The 23382-nt window shown below is 49.4% G+C and overlaps 1 protein-coding gene across 1 annotated transcript in view; it reads right to left on the reverse strand.

Annotated features, from left to right (window-relative positions):
• Window positions 1-23382, reverse strand: part of ANLN (anillin, actin binding protein) — a 262650-nt gene that overhangs the window by 23504 nt on the left and 215764 nt on the right. The window contains exons 20-21 of the mRNA XM_078688221.1: window positions 19618-19730; window positions 6507-6593 (exon numbers count right to left, since the gene is read on the reverse strand). Coding sequence (XP_078544347.1) covers window positions 6507-6593; window positions 19618-19730 — 200 coding nt within the window. The remainder of the gene's footprint in view (window positions 1-6506; window positions 6594-19617; window positions 19731-23382) is intronic.

The following is a 23382-nucleotide window of genomic DNA, read 5'->3' on the forward strand; positions in this document are numbered from 1 at the left end:
CATGAAGAATCTTAACCCCTCTACCCTGCCTCCACACATCGGCAATCTCCTCCTTCCCCCCTCAGGTGCCTTGGATGTTCAATCACTGACCGACCACTACCTTGACTCTATGAATACAATAGTCAATGAAGTCGCCCCACTGCAACTGAAGAGAGTCTCCACCAAAATTTCTAACCCCTGGTATGACGATAGACTCAATGACGACAGGCGTACTATGCGAATGGCAGAGCGCACCTGGAGATCGGACCCTTCAGCACTGCACCTCAAAAGGCTTAAGAACAAGAGAAATGCCTACTTGAGGAAAATAAAGCGCGCAAAGTCGGACTTCTTTAGCCGCCAGTTGGACCAATCAAAAAACAGGCCAAGAAAGCTGTTCGAACTAATCAAGACCCAAACAAAGGCACAACCCTTACAATCAAACAGCACAACAAGCGACACCCCACACTGTGAAGCCTTCTCTGCTTTCTTTAAGCTAAAGTCTGACAACATAAGAAATGACCTCATCATGGATGTAAGCCGATTCCCCAACCACACCAGAATTTCTAACAATCAACCTAAAAACAAGGCATCCTGGCTGTACTTCGATACCTACTCGGAAGAAGCAATACACAAACTGCTCTGCACCTTGAAGCCCTCTAATCACCTCACTGACCCCCTACCTGCTAATGCTGTAAAAGACTTCATCCCCTTGCTCCTTCCTCTCTGGACCAAAATCATCAATAGCTCCCTACAACAAGGCCTAATTCCAGACTCCCTCAAGGTGGGGCAAGTCACGCCTATACTCAAGAAACCTACAGCTGATCCGTCTGACCTAAACAATTACCGACCCATCACCAACATCCCCACCCTGGCCAAACTGCTGGAGAAATGTGTCCAACTCCAACTAACAAAACGCATTGATCAATTTGACCTCCTCAACCCTCATCAATCAGGCTTCCGAGCGAAACATAGCACGGAAACAGCTATGACACACATAATTGATGACGCCCTCCAAATTCTTGATCGCAATGAGTCCTGCCTCCTCATCCTTCTTGACCTCTCTTCAGCATTTGACACGGTCAAACATGAGAACTTGCTGGAGCTGCTAAGCACTAGAATGGGTCTATCGGGAACTGTTCTCAAATGGTTTTCGTCCTTCCTTCACAACCGGTCTCAGAAGTTCAAGATCGACTATGTGCTATCTACACCTGTGCCTGCAGATCTAGGTGTCCCACAAGGATCCTCCCTCTCCCCCACACTGTTCAACCTCGTCATGGAACCGCTCGCCACCTTGCTCCAAGCTTCCAATGTCCAATTCCATATGTACGCCGACGACACACAACTTTACCTAAAGCTACAGTCCCCGGAAGATATCAAACATCTGAACTCCACACTTATTAACACTCAATCTTGGCTGGCCGATAATCACCTCAAACTAAATGCTCTGAAAACTGAGTTCCTACTCATCTCACCCCCGGCGAAAATTTCCACCACCCAAACCTGGCTCAATAATCTAACAGCTCTCAATGTCCAACCTACCATCGTGGATTCGGCGAAATCCCTAGGCATCACACTCGACGCCAAGCTCAACATGCAGCAGCACGTTAGCAAAGCCACAAAAGGAGCTAATTTCCAAATCAACACACTGAGGAAAATTAAACCTTTCCTCCCTGCCGAAGACTTCCAAACTGCTGTACAAGCTCTAGTCATCCCTCGAATAGACTACGGAATTGTGGCCCTCAGCGGACTCCCGCTATCCACAACAGCACCCTTAAGAGCCTCCCTGAACGCTGCCGCGAGACTCATTACTGGCTCAAGAAAACACTCGCATATATCCCCAGACTTAAAGTCTCTAAAATGGCTGCCTTTTGAAGCTAGAATACAGCTAAAAATTGCAGTTATGACACGCGGCCGTGCACCACAATGCACCCAACTACCTCGCTCAAAAGTTGTCTATATCAGGAGGTTCGAGATCCAATAGAAGTACAAAAAATCTACTCTTGAAACCTCGTAGATTCCGGAAAGAGAAAACATACAAGCGCTCCTTCTCAGGAATGGCACCCAGGATCTGGAATGCGCTCCCTCCTGAAACCAGGCTTATCTCCTCCACTGCACTCTTCAAGAAAGAGGTGAAAACCATCCTTCTGGCCAAGATCTCCTGAACCTTATAGGTGCTGGATCAGAGACTCTGCATTGCTCTGTATCTCTGTTCACCTGGTCCTTTGGCACTATACTTCTACTTGATGGGGGACATTATTACGCTACTCTCTTAATACCGACCAATATATGATACACTTTGGGTTACTGATTCACTCTCCCGATGCCCCCACTCAGTGTTCTCTCTACACCAAGTCATTGGTATAAGCCACCCACACACCCAAGGTGTACCTGAACACCTCTGTAGTGGGATCAATGACTGGTGCCGTCTTATATTACTTGCTTACCTGTTTGTATATTGATATGTTTTATGTATGTTATTATTATCATACCATGTCAGTGACTATTATTCTGCTTCCATTATCTCTGCTCACTCCTACTGCCCCTACCCTGTCATTGTGAAGCGCTCTGATATCTGTAAGGATCTTGTTCGCGCTATATAAAACTTTGAATAAATAAATAAATAAATGAGCTGAGACCACTGCCATCATTTTCATGAACACCCGATGGGCGCTGGTAAGGCCGAAGGGGAGCACGGTAAACTGAAAGTGCTCATGGCCTACCGCAAACCTCAGGTAGCGCCGGCAGGACGGGGATGTGGAAATAAGCATCCTGCAAGTCCAATGCTACCATCCAGTCTCCAGGGTCTAGGGCAGCTAAGACCTGAGCCAATGTCAGCATCTTCAACTTCTCCTTTCGGAGGAAGCCGTTGACGTTCCGGAGGTCCACGATAGGGTGTATGCCTCCTTTACCCTTCTTGGGAACCATAAAGTAGTGGGAACAACAACCACACCCTATTCCTGGCCCAGGAACGCGCTCGACGGTCCACTTGGCCAAGATGGCCGTAACTTCCTCTCGCAGAAGTTTCAAGTTATCCCCCGACATGCGGTGGTATTGCAGTGGAATGGCAGGAGTCGCCGCCTCGAAGGGGAGGGAGTAGCCCCTTCGGACGACACCTGTCCGACGTGATGGTACGCCAGTGGAGGAGGTGATGGCGAACCCTGCCTCCCACTGGCGTCGAATGTGCCTGAAATGCCGGACTAGGAAGGCTTAGAGGCAGATGCTGCGGGGGCGGATGTGGACTGACCCTGCCATTGTCCCCCGGCACCGCCACGGCGGTAACCACGTCTGCGACCGCGTTGAGACTGGTTCTGCGGCATGTGGCTGGCTGGATGTGTGGGAGCGCCTCTTCTTTGGCCACGAAAGGGGCGAAAAGCGGACGTTTGCTGGCTCTGGCCCAGGCCCAAGGACTTGGTCGTAGCCCTGGAGTCCTTAAAACGCTCTAGCGCCCTATCTGCCTTGTCACCAAAGAGGCGACGGCCATCAAAAGGCATGTCCATGCGCGTGGCCTGGACATTCCCCAAGAAGTTGGCAGACCGCAGCCAGGTGTGGCGACGAATTGCCACTGTCGTGGAAATTGCTCTGCCGAGCGAGTCCGTGGTGTCAAGTCAACATCTAAATCGAGTACCGTACTGCATCCTGCCCCTCCGCCAGGGCTTGGGCAAGCCGTGTCCGGGCCTCCTCCGGACACTGTGGCAGCATCTCCACAACCGTATCCCACAGAGAGTGGGTGTACCGGCCCAAAAGGCAAGCGGTGTTGACAGACCGCAGCCCCAAACTCAAAGAGCAGAACAGTTTCTTCCCAAACTGATCATACCTTTTGGATTCCCAATCCGGAGGAGCGGTCGGGAATGCGGTCTGGGACATAGAGGCCTGAATCACCAGGGTCTCGGGGGTGGGGTTAACGGACAAAAAGCAGGAGTCACCCGGAGCCAGGCAGTGGCGTCGGGCCACGTTCCGATCCACAGGGAGGCCTGTAGAGGGCTTGGACCAGGTGCCCATCAGAACGTCGTTGAGGGCTTCGTTAAACGGTAGTAGAGGCTCCGAGGAGCTTGGGTGCGGTTTGAGCACCTCAGTGAGGAGGTTAGTCCTCACGGCCGCGACACGGAGCTCAAGAGCCAAGGCCTTGGCTGCCCTGTTTAACACCACGCTATAAGTAGCCCCCTCCCCCGAAGCCATGGAGGGAGGAGAGATGAATCCAGTGTCAGGCGAAGTGTCTAGACCACTGGCCTCCCCCAGCTCATCTGCCCAGTCCTGGCTTAACTGGCACTGCTGTGCCAGAAGGTCCTCAGACCCCTCCCAGTCCTCCTCGTCAACCATGTCCTGGAAACCAGGGAAAAATGATGGAGCTGGGTCTTGGGGGAATTGATCACCCATCGGAGTCGCAGACGGCGCCGAGCTACTCCGCTCCGGCGTCGCACTCGGACTGAAACCGGGGACGGCGTCATCCGGAGACGGCACCAGGAGCGACACCCTCGGGGTCGGCACCAGCGGAGTCGTGAGGTCGACTGACGATGACCCGGATTCAGGCCTGGGTCCTGTGGGGCCCTGCGGCATCAGGCCGGAGTAGACGACAGCGCCGGGGCCGAAGCACCCGCTGGGGCCGCGGGGCCGCTAGGGCTCCCAGTCGGTCCCGACTGGGCAGGTTCCGACGGAGGGAAGTGAATCCTCATGGCCACCAGGAAAGCACTTATCTCCTCCGGCGTCACGTGCAGCCCAGGGACCGGCGGGTATGGAGCTGGACGCTGCGGCGCGGGCGGTGTCGCCTGAAACCCCGGCCGTGTCGCGCGAGCGTCAGGGGGGAGTTGGAAGAGCGATGACGCCTCTTCAACTACTTTTTCGAACGCTTCGACTTACCGGAGGACTTGGAGCCCGACGAGTGGTGGTGACTCGACAAGTGGCGAGGACTGCCGAATGCCGGAGCTCGAGCAGCTTACAGGACCGCTCCTGTCTAGCCATTGTGGTCAAGGTCCGGCAGTCGGGGCACGACTTGTCATCGTGGCAGGCCTCAAGGCAGTAAAGGCACCGATGGTGGGGGTCGATCACCGACATCAAGCGGCGACAGGCATCGCAAGGTTTAAAACCAGGCATCCCTAACGGCACCGCGAGTCAAAATCAACTCGAAAAGTGATCAGAAAAGTTAGTCAAAAAATGACTAGAGTACTGCTCTTCCCGGATCTGTGCTTGCTGGCGCGGTAAAAAGAAGAACTGACGTCCGCACACGAGGACGGCATCCAAGTACTCCGATGACGTCACCCCGGCGATCCCAAAGACAGACACGGAGCCGCAGACGTCGCCTACTGATGCGCAAGGGTACTGCTGATGAAAACTTTCTGGATCCAGCCTGACGCCAGGGGATATTCTAAGGTAAGGAATCTAACACTAACCTATTTCTTTCAGATTGTTGAAACAGGAATTAGGTGATTTATGCTCATATTTCCACACAATGCAAATTGACCGCATTTGAATTTGATCCTAAATTTTGAGTCAACCGACTCCAACTAATCTATCTCCAGAACCATCCAGTACATTAAATGACTGTAGCGCTAAGAGACCCAGGGTGTACGTACATATGTATATGACATTTCTGTACCACGAGCCTAGCCAAAAGGCGGAGCAGCACTGTACAGGGTCAATGACAAGCAGAAAATCAGTAAGTAAAAAGAGATGGACCAGAGAATGGTTTAACGCACTGTGAAGGGTTCTTTAAGGAGAATTGGTCTTCAATTCTTTCACAAATTGGGGCAGTGCTCCTGGTGGATACGGGGATGGTGCCCCATATCAAGAGCGCACAATGTATACATGCAATTTATCAATATCCTTCATAACAACTAAAACTGTTATCTTGCCCACGTTTCAGCATTTCTAGCGAGTGGAAGTGGATCTTTTGAGCAATGCTAAATGCAAATGATTAAGAAACTGGTAATGTATAGTTTAGCCCGTTCCAAAAAACTATGCTCAATACGCAATCTTGGTAACCGCTCTGAAAAAGGCGGATCACAGTGAAAAATAAAACAAGCACTCCTTTGTAAGCACATGAAAAAATACTCAACTACACCGCACTTTTGGCAAAAACACAGACTATAGGACAGTCCAGGCAGTCAACATATTAAATCGAATAGTGTGGGCCATGCAGGCAACTTGAGTGTGGAGAATCACACATGCATCTGTGACTTCAGTACTATTTAGCGGTGACTCCGTTTATGGAAGTCACACTCCTCAGTAGCCCTATTCTTACATGACAATAGAGGAGTAGGACGTTGCTTGGAAATCCGGGAAACCCTCGTTGCTTAAACGAGGCTGGAATAAAAATAAAATGACCACAAGGGGACGATTACTCAACAAACTTGAGGCCAAAACATTACGAAAAGTACATTTTAGAGTTCCTAGACAGTACTTTAATGATATATTGGACGTGGTATGCACTTTTATAGCAATTCTATACATTGGCACGAATTACAACCTTCCTAATCGTGCAAACACAAAGTTGAATCTTGAACTCCAAAAAACAAAAAACTGTAAAAACTCACCAAAAAGCCCTTTTCTTCAACAAATGAATCAACCTGACATTTCAACCTTAAATAAATGTGACCTTCCAATGGAGAGAGAAATGGAACCTGTAGAAAGAGGGGAAATAATTGTAAACATGATAGTTCGATTACTATACTTCTTTATAATTCTTCAGATGTATCTTGAAACTATTATACAGAAATACAGAGAATAAAACTAAAGAACCTTCTAAGTTTTTCCAAGATTGAATTACCAAATTACCAGATAAAATATTATCACTACCTACAGACACACCAACTTATTTTTGGACTTAAGTTGCTATAAGAACAAGTTACTTACCTTCAGTAACAATGTATCTGGTGGAGACAAATGTTAGTTGTAGATTCCTTATCTTAGAATTTCCTCCAGGCAATCTGGATCCGGACCTTTTTTTCTCCTTCAGCAGTACCCCTGCGCGTTATTAGGTGGCATTGATCGGGTCTGCGTCAGCCATCCCGATGACGTTGCGTGACCTACACAGACTCCGCCCATGCGAGCTGACGTCAGTTCTTAACACACAAGTTACTACTTGCGTAACGATATATCTGTAAGAAACATTAGTTAGTGAGATTCCTTACCTTAGAATATCCCAAAGCGTCAGACTGGATCCGGAAAGTTTTGCTTAGCAGCACCCCTGCGTAGGTGGCGTCCTGCGGCTCCGCGTCCGGCACTGGCGTCGTCAGCGCCGAGACAATGTCACGGAAGGTACTCAGGCGCCACCCATGCGCTCTTACGTCAGTTCTGTACACAACTTTCTGCACCGAAATGCAGAGCCATGCAAGATACTGACCATTGGTGCATAAAACTAGGGCCCTAAAAGGGGATGACTTTAACCCTAGTATTCAGTTCGCAGAACGGGGAGGATGGGTTGGGCGGTAAGGAATCTATCACTAACTAATGTCTCTTACAGATATATCGTTACACAAGTAGTAACTTGTGCATCTGAAAGAGACACGTTAGTGATAGATTCCTTACCTTAGAATAGATACCCCAGCAATACCAACCCCGGTGGTGGGTCTGAGAACAAGATTACACCAGAAAGTCACAGAGCACAGAACGGCCAAAGAAGCTGTTTCTCGGGACATGACTGTCAAGGCAGTAGTGCTTGGTAACCTTGTGCAGTGAAGCCCACGTAGCTGCCTGACAAATGTCCGGCAAAGGAACGCCGCGTCCCAACGCAGTAGTGGCTGCAGTTGCCCCGGTCGAATGGGCACGCAGCCCCACAGGAGACACCTTTTTGGCCAAGGAGTAACCTGCTTTGATGCACAGAACGACCCACCGGGAGATGGCCGTTTGTGCACAGCCCGACCTTTATTTGCCCACGTAGCCAACAAAAAGCTCATCATCCACCCGGAACTGCTGTGTACGCTGCAGATCGAATGCAAGCGCACGTTTTGGGTCCAGACGGTGAAGCCTCGCCTCTTCCCATGAAGGATACGGAGGCAGAAAGAAGGTGGGCAAAGTTACGGTCTGCCCAATGTGGAATGGCGTGACAACCTTTGGCAGAAAAGAAGGATGGGTCCTTAAGACCACCTTGTCCGGATGAACAGAAAGGAAAGGAGGTTTGGAAGAAAGGGCCTGGAGCCCACTCACTCTTCTGGCAGAGGTGATAGCAACCAGGAAAGCAGTCTTTAGAGTGAGAAGACGTAAGGGACAGTTATCATGGGGCTCAAAGGGAGCGCACATTAGAAAAAGCAAGACAAGATTTAAGTCCCACTGACGCATTACGAAGGGTACAGGTGGAAACGTATGCTTAAAGCCTCTAAGAAAACGGTTAACAACCGGGGACTTAATAAGAGAAGGCTGATCTGGAAGCCGTGGAAAGGCAGAGATGGCCGACAGATAACCTTTGATAGTGCCCAGAGCAGAGCCCAGCTGGGCCAAAGAGAGAAGGAACAGAAGAACCTCAGACAGAGAGGCAGAAAGGGGATCCACAGCCTTCGCTGTGCACCATGCCACAAATCTGTTCTACCTGCAAGCGTATACCGTTTTGGTGGAGGGACGCCTCGCTGCCAGAATGACATCACAGACTTCGGGAGGAAGATCGAAAGGTGTCAACTGTCGCCGCTCAATCTCCACGCATGGAGGTGGAGGCTGGACAGGTTAGGGTGCAAGACCGTCCCTGCAGCTACAACAGAAGATCCTCCCGAAAAGGAAGACGGATCTGGGGATCGATGCTCATACGGAGTACCTCGGGATACCATACTCTTCGAACCCAGTCCGGAGCCACAAGAATCCCTTGGGCCCGGTCGCACCTGATCTTCAGCACTCTGGGCAGAAGTGGTATAGGCAGAAAGGCGTACAATAGACCGCAGCACCACTCGCGACGAAAAGCACCTCCGAGCGAGTGCCGCCTGTGGAAAGACCCAAAGACTTGGCTGTGGCGTCTAAAGCGCTCCAGGGCATTGTCGGCTTAATCGCCAAAGGGGCGGGAGCCATCAAAGGGCATGTTCATGAGCAAGCCCTGGACATCGGGCGAGAACCCAGTGGAACGCAACCAAGCGTGGCGCCGCAAAGCCACAGTCGTGGGAATTGCCCTGCCCAACAAATCAGCGGTGTCCAAACCACACCAGATGGCAAACTTAGCTGCATCCTTATCCTCCGCAATCGCTTGGGAACGGACAGCCTGGACCTACTCAGAACACTGAGGCAAGACTGGAGCTACAGAATCCCACACTGCGTGGGAGAAACGGCCCAATAAGAAGGCGGTGTTAACCGACAGCAACCCCAAACTGGCTGAGGAGAACAACCTCTTGCCAAATAAGGACTCTAGCCTTTTAGAGTCCTTATCTGGCAGAGCTGTGGGAAAGGCACTCTGCGTCGTCGAGGCCTGAATGACCAGGCTCTCAGGCGTAGGGTGAGTAGTCAAGAAGGCGGGATCACCATGCGCCGGGCAATGACACCTAGCGACGTTTTTATCCACCGGCGCCCCTGTGGCTGGACGCAACCAAGTGCCCAAGAGGACTTTGTGAGGGCCTCATTGAAGGGGAGCAACTGCTCCGACAAGACAGATGGTGTCTAGAGCACCTCCGTAAGGAGGTTGGTTTTCAGGGGCACTGTAGGGAGGTCGCGATTGAGAGCCTCCCCAGCCCGGGGCCTAAAAAGGCAGTCCATAGCAACAAGAAACTCTTGCATCTGTTCGGGAGTCGCCGGCAGACCCAGGTACAATGGGTAGGCTGTGGGACTCTCAGCTCCAGAGGAACCCCACGGGCGGAGACACTGTACCCTCTGGGGAGCGACAGGGAGGAGGGGGACGGACGACGACACGTCAGAGAGCGAACACGCTTCTTCGACTTCTTTTTATGGCGTTGCTTACCGGAATCTGAAGGCGAAGACTTAGAGCCTGAGGAGCAACGGCTCCGGTCCTGCGAGCGGTCTCGTGAACGGCCCTGAGACCTGAAGCGGCCGTGAGAGGAATGCCGGACCTCAAGCAACTTCCGGTGCCGCTCCCGCAAGGCCTTTGGGCCATGGCCCGACCGTCTCGACAGTCCCAGGAATCAGGATTGGTCTCCAGGCAGTAGTGGCACACATCGTGGGGGTCCGCTACCGACATGTTACGGCAGCACGACCCACAAGACTTAAAGCCGGGCATCCCTCAGTGCACAAGAGACAAAAGGTGGAGCCAAAAGGTCTCAAAAGAGTAGTCAAAAATTGACTGAGGTACGTGGTCAAACCGGAGCTGCGCTTCCAGCGCGGAAAAAGAAAGAACTGACATCAGCGCGCATGGGTGGCGCCTAAGTACCTTCCGTGACATCGTCTCGGCGCTGACGACGCCAGTGACTCACGCGGAGCCGCAGGACGCCACCTACTGATGGGCAGGGGTACTACTAAGCAAAACTTTCCGGATCCAGTCATACGCCTGGGGATATTCCAAGGTAAGGAATTCATCACTAACGTGTCTCTTTCCGATACAACTTTCAACGCCAGAAGCGCATAGCAATCAAAAAAGACGCGGACCACTGGTGTGCCAAAACTAGGGACCTGTAGGGGAGTGCCTATCCCTAGAAATCAGTTCGCAGAGCGGGAAGGATGGGTGAGGCGGTAAGGAATTTACAACATAGGTCTCTACAAGATACATTGTAACCGAAGGTAAGTAACTTGTTCATCTGATAGACTGTTATTTGTAGATTCCTTACCCTAAAATAGATACCCTAGCAATACCATCCACGAAGGGTCTGCAAACCAAGATCATACCAGAAAGTCCCTGACGACCAAAAGAGCAAAGTACCCGTCCCTCCAGACTTGGCTGTCCAGGAAGTAGTGTCTGGTAAACGTGTCCAAGGATACCCACGTTCTTGCCGGACAGATGTCTAGGACTGGGACTCCACGTGCTAAAGCTGTGGTTGCCGCCGTTGCTATGGTGGAATGAGCACGCACCCCACAGGAGGGTCCTTCACCAAAGCATAGCATATTTAAATACAAAGGACAACCCTTTGGTAGATGGTCCGTTTTTTTTAATAGCCCGGCCTTTCTTGGCACCTACATAGCCAATGAAGGGTTGATCATCCACCTGGAAGTCTTTTGTGCGATTAAGATAAAAAGACAATGTGTGTTTTGGGTCCAGATGGCGGAGTCTCTCCTCCTCCTTGGAGGGATGCAGGGGGGGGGGAATAAAAGGCGGGCAGAGTGATATATGGAAGGCTTGGTCCGAAGCACCACTTTATCTGGATAGCCAGATAGAAAAGGGGTCTGAGAAGATAAAGCCTGCAGCTCGCTCACCCTGCGAGCAGAGGTTATGGCAACAAGGAAGGCAGTTTTGAGAGTCAGCAACCTGAGGGGGCCGTTAAGAAGAGGCTCGAAGGGAGCACACAAGAAAGATGAGAACCAGATTTAAATCCCATTAAGGCATTACAAAAGGAGTTTGGTGGGGGGGGGGAGAAGAGGGGGAAACAGACGAGTAACGCCCTTAAAGAATCTGTTAACTATAGGTGATTTGAATAAAGAAGGCTGATCTGGCAGCCGAAGAAAAGCAGAGATGGCTGCAAGGTATCCTTGAAGAGTGGCCAAAGCAGATCCCTGCTGGGCCAAGGAATGAATGTACCAAAGGACAAAGAAGAGCAGAGAGAGGGTCAACAGCCTTTGCTGTGCACAATGCTAGTAATTTGTTCCATATACAGGTGTATACCGTTTTAGTTGAGACGCCTGGCTGGCAAGATAACATCACATACTTCGGGAAGAAGGGTAAAAGTTGTCAACTGCTGCCGCTCAATCTCCACGCAAGGAGGTGGAGACTGGACAGGCTCGGATGAGGAACACCCCTCCCCCTGCTGCTGCAACAGAAGGTCCTCCCAAAGGGGAAGTCTGATCGGAGGATCAATAGTCAGGCTAAGAAGTCGGGGGTACTGGACTCTGTGCCCAGTCAGAAGCTACAAGAATGACTTGAGCCCAGTCACGCTTGATCTTCTTGTACACTCTGGGCAGAAGTGATATCGGTGGAAAGGCGTACAGGAGGTCGAAGCTCCAATCGCGACAAAAAGCGTTGCAGAGTGAGTGCTGCCTTGGAAACTCCAACGCACAAAACTGATGATATTATGTGTTCTCGTCGGAGCAAACCAGATCTAACCAAGACTCTCTCCATCGCTGAAAGAGACCGTGCGCCGGATGGAGATGCCATCCCTGATTGGCTAGGCATGGACGGCTGAGTTTGTCCGCCCTGGGGTTCAGGTCACCCGCCAGGTGTTGAACCACCAGGGTTATGTCCGGATGTTCCAGCCATGTCCAGAGGCGTAGAACCTTTTGTTGCCCAGAGCTCCAAAAGATTGATATGAAGACCGGACTCCGTCGAAGACCAGATGCCTACGATTTCTGCCTCTCCTAGGTGGCCGCCCCATTCAAGAAGGGACGCATCTGTCAACACTATAAGATCTGGTTGGGGAAGGGAGAGGATCTGCCTCTGACCCATTCTTGGTTCGTTAGCCAACACTGCAGTTGGTGCGCAGTTCCCTCCAAGATCTGGATGTAGTCGGAAATATTCCCCATATGTTGAACCCATTGGAACTTTACGTCCCACAGCAGAGTCCACAAATGCCATCTGGCATGATCCACAAGCAGGAGTCCATGAGGCCCAGCAGCCTCGGAGAATAAGAATGGAACCACTGATCTGCGTAGATGAGCTGCGACCACCATCACCTTTGTGAAGACCTGATGCTCGCGGCCCACCGTGAACCGAAGCTGTGGGCTGGCAGCAAGTGGATACAAAAATAAGCGTCCTGCAAATCCAATGCCACCATCCAGTCTCCTGGGTCGACTGCAGATAGAACTTGGGCTAGGGTGAGCATTTTGAACTTCTCCTTCCGGAGGAAGAAGTTGAGGACCCGGAGGTCTAAGATAGGACACAGGCCTTTGTTTTCTTGGGTACCAGAAAGTAGCGGGAATAACCACCACGACCTACATCGGGCACAGTGACCCTATCTATAGTTCCCTCAGCCAAGATAGCAAATACTTCCTGAGAAGTGCCAAATGATCCTCCGACATGCTATCGTAAGAATGTGGCATGGAGGGACGGGTTGTCTCTAAGGGGAGAGAGTAGCCCCTTTGGACTATTTGCAGAACCCACCAGTCCGACGTGATAAGATTGCCGGTGGAAGATTTGGTGACAGATTCTGCCTCCGTCTTGCTGGTGATGGGCCTTTAACAGACTAGGAAGATTTGGAGATTGTGGCGGTGGTGTGGGGAGTGGACTTGCCTACCCACTGGCTTCCTGAACCACAAGGACACTGGGTCCCACGCAGAGGCTGGACAGCTTGCATGACTCGTTGGCTAGGCTGGATAGGACGTGGTTGGGCACCCCTTCCCTAGCAACGAAAGGCAGACAGGTGGACAAGAGGTAGCCGCAAGGTCCAAGAACCTGGCTGTAGCTCGACAATCCTTGGAGCGCTGAAGCACAGAGTCTACCTTTTCGCCAAAAAGGCAAGTGCCATCAAGGGGCGTATCCATCAAGGAAGACTGGACATCCCCCAAGAAGTCATAAGTCCTCAACAAGGCGTAGTGTCTAACAGCTACCGACGTGGAAATAGTTCTGCCCAGTGAGTCAGTGGTATCAAGTCCACATCGCATGGTGAATTTGGCTGAGTCTCTCCCATCTCCATTTGATTGTGAGAGAACTGTCTCTACCCGGCGCTGAGGCAGCGCCTGCGTGACCATATCCCAGATAGGATGGGAGTATCAGCCCAAGAGGCATGTGGTATTCACCGACAGCAACACCAAGATGGAGGAAGAGAACATCTTCTCAAGGTGGTCCAGCTTCTTGGATTCCCTATCTGGGGGAGCAGAATGGAATGTGCCTTTTGATGAGGAGGTGTGGACTAGCAAGCTCTCTTGGGGAGGGGTGTTGGGTCAGGAAAGCTAGGTAGCCCAGAGTGGGGCGGTGGTGGCAGGCAATCATCCTATCCACAGGAGCCCCTGTGCTGGGCTTGGACCAAGTGCCCAGAAGGACATATGTGAGGGCTTCATTGAGTGGCAAAAGGGGTTTAGAAGAGGAAGCAACAGGCCAAAGCACTCTGTCAGAAGGTTAGTCCTGACTGCCACCATAGGGAGCTAGAGGCCTAGGATATCTGCTGCCCTTCTCACCACCACAGCATTAGAAGCTCCCTCCTCTGTAGCCATGTTAGGGACAGAAAGCTAGCCAGTGTCAGGGGTCGTGTCCAGATCACCAGCATCACCCAGGTCTATTTGCCAGTCCGGTTCCTCAAGCTGGTAAGTTTAAGTGTCCAGCGCCCCCTCCCAGTCCTCCTCCTGGCCCAAAAGGAGTACTAGGAATTAACAGGGATGAAAGTCCCTTTCGGCTTTCGAATCAACGTCGATCAGACTGTGTCCACTTCGGGAAGGAGGATGGGGTCGGCGTGACCGGGGGCACGGTCGACACCTGGAGCGTCATCGGGGAAGGTCGGGTGAGATAGACTGGCGTCGATCCGGATCCAGGCCTGGATCCACGGGGACCCTCCGGAGCTACCAGTGCTGAAGTTCTAGGGCCCCAGACTGACTCCGTGGGGCCCAAAGGTGCGCCGGCAGAGCCAGGCTGCCCAAAGAGGAGGTACATGGCCTCATAGAATTTCTGATCTGGGCAGGAGACGCTCCAGCTCCTGCAAAGGCAAGGATGCGCGGACCAGTTTCAGAACTAGGAACCGGTGACGGAGCCTTCGAGCAACGACGCTCTGGATCCTGTGTTGGCCGACCGAATGGGAGTAGTCAAAGAACGCCTCAGCTTCTTCGACTTCTTCGTGTGCTTCTCTGACGTACCCAAAGATCTCCCAGACAACTTTGAAGAGTGTGAGCTCCACGACTGTTCGAGAGCATCCCCTCGAACGAGAGCGATGTGGAGCTGAGCACTGGGCATTCAGAAGCTTTCTGGACCAATACCACAAAGCATTCAGGTTCACTGTCCAGCACTGTGAGCTAGACTACGGGTCATGGTCACGCTCCAGACACCAGAGGCACACGAGGTACGGAACCGTCACGGACGTCATCCTGTGGCAGGAACTGCAGGTCTTCAAGCCAGTCCTTTACTGGGACATCAGACGCACCAGGATTCTAAGACTTGTAAAATAAGTAGACCAAAAGTAGAAAAAAGTTAGACAAAAAGAGGCTAGGGGTAGCTCTCTCCGGCTCTGCACTAGGTTGGCACGGAAAAAGAAAGAACTGATATCAGCACGCATGGGCGGCGTCAAAGTAGGTCCCGCAACATAACAGCTCCCACGACAGACAAATGACGCGAAGCCGACAGACCGACACCACCTAAAGACACACGGGAGTACTGCTGGAAAAAAATCTCGGGATTCAGACGGACGCCTGGGGGAAATTCTAATGTAAGGAATCTACAACAGTCTATCAGATGAAACTTTACTGAGTTTACCAAGCGCCCATTTTACTAGGGCCCTACCATTTAATTTGTGTTGATTAGTTGCTCCCCCTTAATAGTCAATACAGTCATAAGCACCCTCTTTTTGGACCCTTAATCTATCGTTTTGTGGCAATACATTTGCATATTTCTTAAGAAATAATGATCAACCTGTAACAACTGGGTGGTGGTGGCCCTTATGGAACACTAAAAACATTGTAGACCATTCTACTGACATTAGATGGTAGCTTGAGCAGAAGGGTTCCAGTCTACCAAATGTAGTAACAGCACTATCCAGCAATATTTGTATTCTGCCAGCCACATTGAGTACTCTGTCATCCATGCCGAGAAAGACAGATGTCCTACTGAAATTAAAGGAAGATTTGTAAGTCATCTGGTTCATAGACTTTTCTGCCCCATATTGAAACTCCCTTAGTTAAAACTAGTTTCATACCTTGTCTTTGCCTTGATGCCTATGCAGCCTATTGAACTGCTTTGCCCTACCTTCTCTAGTGTTAATGCTTCCATATTTGACACCCTACTTTCGGACTCTCCCTTAAAATCCTTGGGGCAGATTTACAAGCCCCTTGCGCCACGTTTACGCCGCTGTTGCGTCACGCAAGGCGGCGTAAATGTGGCGCATCCCTACGAGGCATTTACAACGTGACGCATCTATGGAGATGCGTCCCGGTGTAAGACCCTGCGCCACATGAAACCTGCGTCAGGTTTCATGTAGGCGTTCCGGTGCGGGGGGGGGGGGGGGGCGTTCTGTCACAGGAACGCCCCTGAAAAGTGACTCAGTGAAATCTACAAGATTTCACTGAGTCACTTTCCCAACGCTGATGCGTCAAAACCCTGTGCCTGCTTGAAGCAGGCGTAAGGCTTGACGCACCACGTTAAAGATAGGGCTAGTTGGAAAAGTGCTGGAGTTGCGTGCCGCACGCAACACAACTTCAGCACTGCGCCAACTTTACGCCCAAGATGCGGCACGCATCTGTTCATTCCTGCGCCATGGTGCGTCGCATTGTAAATGCAGCGCATCATGGGTGGCGCAAGGATGAACTTGCGTGCCGTATCTTTCCTGGCGCATCTCTGCCGATTTGCAGAGATGCGTCAGGCAACGTAAATCTGCCTCCTGGTTTTTTCTTACTTTCATTGCGCTCTGAAGTCGCAGCTTGACAACATGCAAGTGTGTTACTGTTGTCCTGGGAAGATCCCATGGAGACACAAGGATCTAATCCTGGGGGCAGCCGGTCAAAGCCCCGTAGGAGGAAGGAGGCGCAGGGTTACAGTTCTCCATTCCATTTGGCCTCAGAGAAACGAGCATAAGGGTGACACCTCATTGACCTAGCTCCAATTGCAACAAGCGATAAAGGACTACTATCACCTATTAAGCGGTTAAGTCCAAAGCTTATAGAGGACACAGCATTCAGAAACATTTTTAAAGCCAAATAAGATTAAAGTTGGACTAGGTTTAAGGCTGTGAAACAATGCAAGTATACAGTGGAGGGAGATAAACTGAAAAAGGACAAAACATTAGGACTAAATGCAGAGCCAATTAGCAGGGCATAATGTGAATCACGCTCCAATCCACTCACACCTCAGTCCTCTCACTGCTGGCAGGACTCAGGAAACATTCTTGTGCGAAAAGTAGGATTTTATGTTTCTCAAGAACATGGTAAGAAAACAGACAAGTCAACTAAAGATTCAATGTTGGAAACATCTTTCAAAGGGTTAAATGTTTGCTGTTGACATAAGCTGTGGCCTGCATTTTACAAGTGTGAATTCCAAGAAGGCTAATTCCATCATTCAGAGGTATGCAAATGGAATACCTTACCATGAGTTATGCTAACATGTAACCTACTGCACTTGGAAAAGACAACACACGGTAGAAAGGGTAATACATAAACAATTTGTATTAAGATTTTCAAAAAGGAACAGGACTAGGTCAATACATCTTGAGACTAATTCTACTGCAATGTTAATCCAAATTGCTCTCTCTGCAACCATTTCACGGCTCTTTCTCTAAACCAGAGATCTTCAAACTGGAGGACGGGCTCCTTGGAGGTGGCCTGAATTATTGATCTCAGGCACTGACCAAGAGGAGCATCATGCTGAATACAGTGCTTTGTTATTACTGAAAAAACAAAGTGGCAGTAAACCACTCTGTAATGGGCCATCTAAAACCTCTGGTCACTCCTGTCATGCAGGAAGTATTAGTCGCAAAGGGAGAATAGCTCTAGATGACCCTCAAAGGGTGTGCCCCTAAAATATCTGGGTAGTAAGCTTGGATGGCATCAAATATCATGGACACAATATCGAAGGACAGTGCAAAATACAAAATATTTAAAGGTAAGAACAAATGTAATTGAATAAAATGTCCTGTTGTGGGAATGGGAACACATTCCACAGTCTGCAACCATATACTTTGAGAAGAATTTCTAGGAGATCTATTACGAATCAAATTATTTTTTGATGAAGATAATCTTAAAACATTACTGGAACAGGAAGACTGCGATTATGTACACATTTGAATTTGATCCAAAATTCACAGTCAACTAAATCCCCAGCTAGTTTTGTTACATTGTCCTGATTTACCTAAGTCTATTGTGAATCCATGATCTGTTCTGAAAAGACTAGTTTGTTATTCAGTTTTGGGATGGACCCACTTAGAATGACAAAGTAATGTAGACCAGAACTGATAGCTTGTATGAATGACTTATGTGGGATTTTGAGAAACACAGATTTAAGAGATGTTCAGGTGAAAAGGGTGAATGTCACCACACTTGCAACTTGGGTTTGGAATACCAAATCATCATGAATTATTAATCAGATTCCACATCCCATTAAACAGAACCATGGCATTATGTAACTCAACAGGCCATTGAAAGGGATGAGTGTTGCAACACCTGACAACCAATAATGAATACCTACATTTTACTTCCATTGTTCTGAAACAAGATTTGCCTGTATCCTAAACTGTGCGAAAAACTCACTATCACCATGGCCACATACATGGAATCTCATGATGCATTAACAATATAGGTTTGATTGGCTTAGACCCCAACCCTGCAGATCACTAGCCTCACCCTCATGGATCAATCAAAACCTACTGAAATTGAGAAGTGAGACAAGACAAAGCACCAAGCAGAAAAGTGACATGGAATTATTATAACAGTTTTCTTAGATTTCAGAACAGAGTTTTAGAATTTCTATCCTGAATTGTGTGCAGCCGCCACATCTCACTTTTGCCTGGCCTTAAAATAAAAATAAAAGTTGTAAAAGAAATTTGGTCCTTCAGGTCTTTTATTTATTTTTAACAGGAATTAAAGTCCTTTCCCTCGTTTAATTTTTTAAACCGAAATAAACATTGCGATATTTAAACCTGCTTATGCCCATCTACCTAACCCATCATTGGCAATCAACTTTGGGCAACTGCTATGGCACGCTGATGAGAATCACCTCCATCATGGTTTTTCACATAAAGTTATAACCTGCTATTGATTTCATTGTTCTTAATTAAAGAGACTGGCAAAGTAGTTAGGATTTGACAGAGGGGCATGATTCCACAAAGCATTGCTTGTGAAGCAATCATGGTAGCACCCAACTTTTTAAGTTTTTGCAGTGGTTCCAAATACTTATCTTGTGCTTTCAAAATGGTGAAAAGCAACTACAGAACTCAATCGTCTGGAAATACAATCAAGATCGAAGAGCTACAGGAGGAGCCAACGTTGCGGATGGGCTAGTACATTTAACTCATTTGTTCTCAAGCATCAACCACATCATCCTGTCTCCATTATAAGGCTGTTCTATCATATTAGTAAATGGATCCCTTGAAGTGCAGTCTAAAAGGGGAGCCAAAATGTGGGTGGCTTAACCAACACTGAATATCACAGGGCACAATCACTGCAGGTACATTGATTGGGTTGCCCAAGAAAGTATCAGATGCAATTAGAAGCAAGGAAATCTGTGTTCTGGGCTAGAAGGGGGAAGAAAGAAAAAATGACAAAGTTCAGGCGACTCATTTTGGGATGCACACCGCATGAAAAATGCTAGTAAAGAAGACAATCAACAAGTTCTCATTACAAAAGATAGCAACACTGAAGTGAACCCAATGTGTAAACGACTGAAAATAAAGGAAAATTGTGAAAAAGTGAAAGATCTATTTTTTTTAAAAAGATTAACATACTTTTTAAAAATTCCAAAAAACATTAAGAAACACTTGAAAAGTAATTCTGCATTTAACATTAAATTACCTTGTCCAGAGCAAATTTATTGTTGCCTATGGAAGACAATGTGATTTTATGGGATCCAACGAGGACAAAGTTACTGGTTCTTATCGCATTGGGACCGCAGGGGCTAGCCATAGCTGAATTGAGGAAAAAAATATATATAAGGTGCTAAGAATCAACAGTGGACACATGCATCTTTTATTTACGGTTTTGTATGATTTTCAATTAGATGAAAAAGGGGGAAGGCATGCAACTGGTGGGCATGGGGGTAAGGATTTAACACTACCACAGGTTTGTTAAACGTATAAGAGACCTGAAATGTTATTGCTGCAACAGTACCAGGTTGCAACATTTGTAACATCTCAGATGGTAATAAACAGTACAGTATTAATTGAAAAAGCATCTATTAGAACACAAAACTCATATTGGTGGGATATAGTAAAGTAACTGAGGCAAGGGTTGAACCGGTCGGCCCTTTGGACAAACCCCTCAGAGTGTAAAGCAAATGTTTAACAAAGGAGCAGTCTAATATTTCCTAAAGACCTGTTGGGGTTATTTACACTCATTAACAATGGAAGTTGCACTATTGGAAAACCAATCATTTTCTAAAACTGTCTTGTGAGAAGTTGGCCTGGTATATGATGTTCACTATTCTAGTGAACACCTTGCACCAGTCCAAACAACCCTTATGGTGATGGTTGTAAGTCAACCTTATAGACCAGCTATCCTAGTGGTAGCGTGGACAGAACAGTCTTAGGCTAAAAGACTCTTGAGGGCGTGTAAAGCCAGCTGTTTTACCATATGTAACCCCTTGAATACCAAATGAAAGGACACCACACAGGATATATATAAAATATATATGTATTTATTTACTAACACTCCTCGGAACTCTTTATGAGGTCAGAGGCAAAAGCACATAACAAAATACTCTTAGAAACACTTTAAATAGCACAATTTACAGTTAGGCCCTAGGGGCGCGTAAAACCATATACTAATTAAGTGGTATAAGAACCACGACTTGGGAAAAGGAAAGGCCTAGGGCCTGGAGAATCGCTGGGGCTGTACTATCTGAACCTTAGGTTAGGAGTAGGAGGCCCACAGGCGGCGCGTGCAGTGTCAGTACACTCACGCGAGAGTCAATAGAAAGTCAATAGGAACTTAAAAGGTAAGTAATTAAAGATTTAGGACACTTCCGGTCTAACTAGGAATGGACAACTAACAAAACTAGACACTTGGATAGTCAATCCCTACAGGAGCACCGAAGTACTCGCGTTACCTCACCCACGGGCTGCGGGTGCATAGGTGTCAAAGTGTGTCGGGTTTTCTCGTTGATTCCTATGGAGCCTTGGAAGAAGATGCTGCAGGTGACCAGGAGGAAGACGTCCGGGTGGATCCAAGGGTGGATCGAAGTTGAAGAAGACCTGAAAGCAGAGGGGACAGAGTCTAGGTCACTAGCCAGTGACCGGGTGGAACCAGGAAGGAACCAGATGTCGTCGAGGAGCAATCAGGAGCGGTCGTGAAGCTGGTCGTTGCAGCCACGCAGACCAGGAGGCGTCAAGGACGACCAGGTGCTGGAGAGGAGCTGTCCCACGAAGGTTCTCGTAGATGGAGGGGTCGACTTCAAGATCGGAGCCAACAAGCCTAAGCAAAGGCAACCCACGCAGGATACACAAAGAGCTTCTGGTGCAGACCAGGAGGGTCGGAGGTACTTCACCTTTTCAAAAGGATCGTAGTCACAGGGCTACTAGCCAACTGGCCAGCAACCGGGACAACGCTTCGAGCAGAACACAAGCAGAAGGGCCCCACGCAGATCTCGTGGAGTGTGGGGGGCTGATCTTCGGTGCAGGTGGAGGTCGGGGTGTCTAAGTTCCCAGGGTACAGATTCGAGGATGCCTCAGAAGCTGTGCTGTTAGCAAGTTGAAGACTTTCCAAGTTGCCTGGTTCCACGGGGTCCGACGCCTTCCACGGGGCTCAGCTGTGCTGGAGTCGTGCAGTGGGGTCAGAGAGGTCCGGGAGTCGAGGTCTTGTCAGGCTCTGTGCTCGGGTTCCGGCGGGAACGGGGACAAAGCAAGCCGTCGAGTTGCTGGATGGTGCCTGGTTGCCCAGGGTGGTCACTCCTTGGCCACAAGGGAGAGTCTTCAGCTCAGGTGAATGTCGAAGGGTCCAGAGTTTCGTTTCAAGTCGATTCCAGGATTAATCTAAAGTCTCCTGGGTCAGATCCTACCTTTATACAACTAAAGGGGGCTGGTTTACATTCTAGGTCCCTCCTGTGGGTGGGACCAGGAAGGGGGGTGGTTACACCCCCTCTCCTTTGTCCAGTTTCTCGCCAGAGCTGGGGCGCCCCAGCACCGGTTTGAACTGGACTATGCATGGAGCACCTAGTGTGCCCCAGGCAGTGTCTCAATCTATTCAGCCCTCCCTGTCCCAATACACAAAGTCCTGTCTGGGGAGGTGCTCGCACCTCTCCAGGCAGGAAACCTATTGTCCAAACCTCGGTGACTGGAAGGACTCCCAGCAGCAGGAGGTCAGACTTGTGTCTGTGGCAGCAGCGTTGGTAGAACGCCCTACAGTTTTAGCTCCAGCCCCAGCAACACAATTGAATCAACATGCCCAGCATGTATGCAGAGGGAGGGTAGGAACACAGGGTCCTAGAGGTAAATTATGGGGCGATGGGAAGGAGCTGTTAGGCAGAGGCCCCTTACATCTTCCACCAGAGGCTACGCCGTATACGGTCATCGTTGCAAATCTCAATTTACCTCTCCAGCCAGTGGTCCCCTCTAGAAGATCTTTGTCCCCCAGCCTGCAGTGAAACCAGAAAATCTCCATTGAAATCAACAGGGCACCCGATGCCAAAACAGCACCCTGCACCCAGCTGCCCCTGTGCCACTGCGGGTGTATATTGGGTGCTAACTCAGATCCCCCTTTGCCCTGAGCCTAACATCAGGAGCTTTTATCCCACAATCTCATGGCCTGCATGTGAGCAGCCACCAACCGGAGGCCCCTATCCCTCATTGGGTCTCAGCACCCTGCTGCCCTAGTGCCGCTGAAGGTGCCTTGATAGTTCATCCTTGACACCGGGCGAACCCTTGTTCTAACCTAGCGATCCTCACCTTATGCAACCTTCCCCCCCTCTCCGCTCCTACTCTTTCCAGCTTCTGTCCGCTGTCCTCAGCCCTCACATGCCCTTGCCCTTTGTCCCCACCCTGTTTTTCTTTGAACCTTAGACAGACTTCCTTTCGTCGCTATGGTTGTCTCTTCCCTTATCCTCACTCTCTCTCCTCCCCTACCCCCCACTACTTTCTCTCCTCCCCTAATTGTATTGCTGATTGTTTGATTTAATGCGGATTTGTTGATCTTCTTCTAGTATATTGTTGAACCACATTGTTGCACTTCCTGTCGCCTCTCCTATCGTCTCCTACCGCATCCTCCCTCTACTTATGTCTCTCCCTCCCTCCCTCCTCTCTCAATGTTTTGAGACAGAACTATTTTGTCTGATGCCCGATGGAGCTACTTGGTTTAGCTATAGGGGAGATGGACCTTGGATTCCCTCCTTGGTCGTCACCTACCCAGTCGGTCTTTAGGCAGACTTCTTTTCGTCTCTCCCTATTGTCTCTTCCCTAGCTCCTATCCTCTCTCCCTTGAATCTCTCCCCTTGCCTGCTACTCTGCCTACTCCCTGTCCTTTGTGCCTTTTGACTAAGCACTCCTTCTCCCCTTGTAGGGGAAAGATCCAATATCTATACTCTGGAGTCTCAGCGAACCCGCTGAGTGAGTCCACTGCGCCAAGGGA

The sequence above is a fragment of the Lissotriton helveticus genome, chromosome 4_1, assembly GCF_964261635.1.
Source record: "Lissotriton helveticus chromosome 4_1, aLisHel1.1, whole genome shotgun sequence".
Taxonomy (NCBI): Eukaryota; Metazoa; Chordata; class Amphibia; order Caudata; family Salamandridae; genus Lissotriton; species Lissotriton helveticus.